We start from the raw sequence: 3,793 nt of genomic DNA on the forward strand, positions 1-3,793 counted from the left end.
TTTTTTTTGTGCGTGCACTGAAGCGCTTCTGACATGTCTCATTCCAGGAATGGGGATCTTGACTTCGGATCTCTCTCCTTCCCTCACCAAACTGAAAGAAAATCTGCATCTCAAAGGTTGATTAAGGTCTGGTGAGATGGCTCAGTAGACACAAGCACTTGTTGCCAAGCCTAACCCACATGGAGAGAACTCACCTCCCTCTACTCATATGCATGCACGTGTGTGTGTGTGTGTGTGTGTGTGTGTGTGTGTGTATACAATAAAGAAATTATTTAAAATTTCCTGCCCAGATATTTTACAAAGCTTAGTCCCTCCCCTTCTCTCTCATCATCCTCATATCCTACCATGTTTCCTCCCCACAGCCGCCATCACCAACCCCTGGAAGATCCAATGCAGCTGTGCTAGCTGCACCAGCCTTAGCTGGAGGGTACTCACATGGAAATGCTCCAGACCCTCACTTGCCTTTTACTCTCGCAAAGTAGCATTCCTTTCCCACATTTGGCATGAAGCTCCATTTTTACACATTTGTAAATAAAGGAAAAGGACACAGTCCACGTGCTGGTGACACAAAGTCCTGGAGCTCTCTGTGAAAGATGGCCTTTCTCCTGGTAGTGCCAGACTGAACCGGAAGACAAACTGAGGCCTAGAACAGAGCCTAGACCCTTTGAAGTTTTAATTCCTTTATTGGGAAAAGACTACTTCACCTGTCCTATTGTCCTAATAGCTGGAATTATAATGTTCGGGACTCACAAAATGTGACAATATGCCATATATCACCACTATGTGGTTAAAAAAAAACAAAAACAAAACTATTGCTTGCTTCACAGAATACCAAGGCCTTACCATCTCTAAAATTGCCAGTGTCCAGTCACTTATATGCACAACATTCAAAATAAAAAGCAGCATAACATTGCTTATCCTCTCGCCTCCACGCTAGGATTACAGGGGTGGACCACCACACCTGCTTTATTCGGGGCTGGGGATCCAATCCCAGTCATGCTACCCAACAGCCACTCAACCAACCGAGCTGCAGCCCCAGCCCAAACTTCTGTCCTGGCCAGCCTAGAACTTGCTGTATAGACACGGAACTCATAAAGACCTGATTGCTTCTGCCTCCCTGTTATACCCAGTGCCTACCAGTTTTGTATAAACCTCTTTGCTTTTTTTTCATAGTATACAATGCAGCAGTTTCTGGTTTGACTGTTATTATTTGCACATTGTGCAGAGAACACTATGATTTATATGTCTTACTTTGTGGCAATCCATTACAAACTGATCTAAGTAACTGCCATTATACAGAAATACATTTTCAAAATGTAACTATTTTCCAAAGTATTTTCTGAAACATACAGAGTCCACAAAAAAAGATAAAAACTGAGAAGTTTTACTTCGAAACTTGACCAAAGCAATTAAATATAAAAATTATAAATTTTGACCAAAAATGGATACTGTGCTCAAAGATTCAATAAGCTTGGGGAATTCTGTTAATGTTTTAAAGTTTCTTACTTCAAAAAAAAAAAAACCTGACATGCTAAGACAGGACAAACAGGATGTCTTGTTAAAAGAGAACCGCCTTCAGACCATCACCCCTAATCCACAAAAGAATCTGCCAAGAGCTCTCAACAAGAGGCGTATTGTAGGCATTTCTGTCCATCAGCAAATCTAGCAAGTTGATTAAGATGCCAAAGGTGAAAGCAAGCGCTGTGTAAAGACAGAAGCAGACTCACGGCAGTTTCTCTCGTCAGAGCCATCGGGGCAGTCGCTGACATGGTCACACCTGTACTCGATCGGAACACACTGACCATTGGAGCATGTCAGCTGCTGACTTGAGCACGTGGTCCCAGCTGCGAAGAACAGAGAACTTTGTTTACAATTATTACCAAACATAGACTAGCCATTGATGTTTACCAAATATGAATAATGATACTGGAGGGGAAGACAAAAAACAAGCATCTATTGGCTGTAACCCTTCACAGGGACACATGCAAAAGCAAAGGTATTTTGTACTATAATTAGTTATTAACATGTGTTGCGCACAACATAAATTTAAAAGGTGTATGACAGAGGGTGAATAAGATATGGGTGTTGCCAGGCGTGGTGGCACACGCCTTTGATCCCAGCACTCGGGAGGCAGAGGCAGGCGGATTTCTGAGTTTGGGGCCAGCCTGGTCTACAAAGTGAGTTCCAGGACAGCCAGGGCTACACAGAGAAACCCTGTCTCGAAAAACCATTAAAAAAAAAAGATATGGGTGTTAACCGAAGACTGGTAAGTACAGGGGTAGAGAAATAATTCAGTGGCTAAGATCACTTGTTGCTCTGGCGAAAGATCCAGGGGTCAATTTCCAGCACCCACATGATGGCTCACGACCACCCATGACTCCTGTTCCCCAGCATCCAACGCCCTCTTCTGGCCTCTTTGGGCTTCTGCATGCACACAGGGCACATAAACTCATGCAGGTACACACACATACACATAAGTGAATAAATAAATACCTTTAAAAAAGGAAAAGGCAGCAGTGGCTCCCAGACACACAGGAAATACAGTCCTGGTGTCATGGGAAGGAGTAATAACACATGAGTGTACAGTCAGAACGTGGAAGGGCAAGGTAGAGGCAAAGGGATCAGAGTTCCAGACCAGCCTCAGTGACTTTGCAGAGAATGGGAAATAATGGTGCTCAGTGAGTAGGAGCGAAAAGGCAACTTCCTCTCACATAGGAGGAAAATAGACAGGGTCAGTTCACACACTCGGCTGTGGGCGGACATCTAGCTGACACAACTGGACAAAAGACTGTCACGCAATGAGTACCTAGAGAGCATGCATAAAGACAGAAGGCTATGACCGGGAACAGCAAGCTTTCTGCCCCAAGAACAGTTTAAGGACCAGGAGGGAAGAAATGGGAGCATCGCTGCTATCTCCATGAGGCCACTGGAAACCAAATCATGGCTCAAAAGGGGGGTTAGTGGGGTATTTAGTTTGGCTATTGTCATTTCGGTTTTTAGACAGTATTTCACTCTGTCACCCTGGTGGTCCTGGAAAGCATTATGTGACCCAATGGCCTCAAGCTCACAGCAGTCCTAATGCCAACTTAAGGTGTGTGCAGGCACATGGTCTACCTGGATCTTGGCAGCAGTGTCTAGCAGCAGACAGCTCAGATGCCAAGCACAGAATGAGAGGAGGAATGGAAGGGATTTCTGAGCCTAAGAAAGGTTCTGGGACAAGTCAGTCAGGAACTGGTAAATTAGTGTGGCCAATGAAAAAGAGGGAAGAATCAATCAGGAATAACTTTCATGTTCCCAGGGCAGGTTCCAGGGGGAACGTGATTTCTTTTCGTGCTTGTGGATAACATCTTTCCTGTCGCAAACAGAAATCTATTTTAATATAAAGTACAGGCAAAAAGAAAGATCTGGGACCTAAGCATAGCTTTGAGTCCTCATCAGACCACAGAGCAAAGAATAGCAGGACCACCCTGAGATGGGGCTCGCTCACTGCCACTATTAATTTTATACTTCAAATTAAGGCCTGGCAAGCTAACCAGTTCCAAGCTTCAGGGGGGTTAAGTCTGTTGTATAGCCACACTTTATATGGCCCTGCCTCTGAACCAGATTACCAGCATGAGATTACCAGCATATCACAGATAGTTTAAGTTCCAGAGCCTTGGTGATGAAGAATCAGCTCTCTGTGTGTTACCTCTATACAGCAGACTAACTGGAGATTATGAAGAAGAAGAAGAAGAAGAAGAAGAAGAAGAAGAAGAAGAAGAAGAAGAAGAAGAAGAAGAAGAAGAAGAAGAAG

At 44.1% G+C, this 3,793-nt stretch overlaps 1 protein-coding gene across 1 annotated transcript in view; it reads right to left on the reverse strand.

Moving 5' to 3' along the window:
- Lrp2 (LDL receptor related protein 2) overlaps positions 1-3,793 on the reverse strand; it is a 161,662-nt gene that overhangs the window by 123,954 nt on the left and 33,915 nt on the right. Inside the window, exon 4 of the mRNA XM_021193735.2 lies at positions 1,728-1,844. Within this exon, the coding sequence (XP_021049394.1) occupies positions 1,728-1,844 (117 nt within the window). The remainder of the gene's footprint in view (positions 1-1,727; positions 1,845-3,793) is intronic.

This window comes from Mus pahari, chromosome 3 (genome assembly GCF_900095145.1).
Source record: "Mus pahari chromosome 3, PAHARI_EIJ_v1.1, whole genome shotgun sequence".
Taxonomy (NCBI): domain Eukaryota; kingdom Metazoa; phylum Chordata; class Mammalia; order Rodentia; family Muridae; genus Mus; species Mus pahari.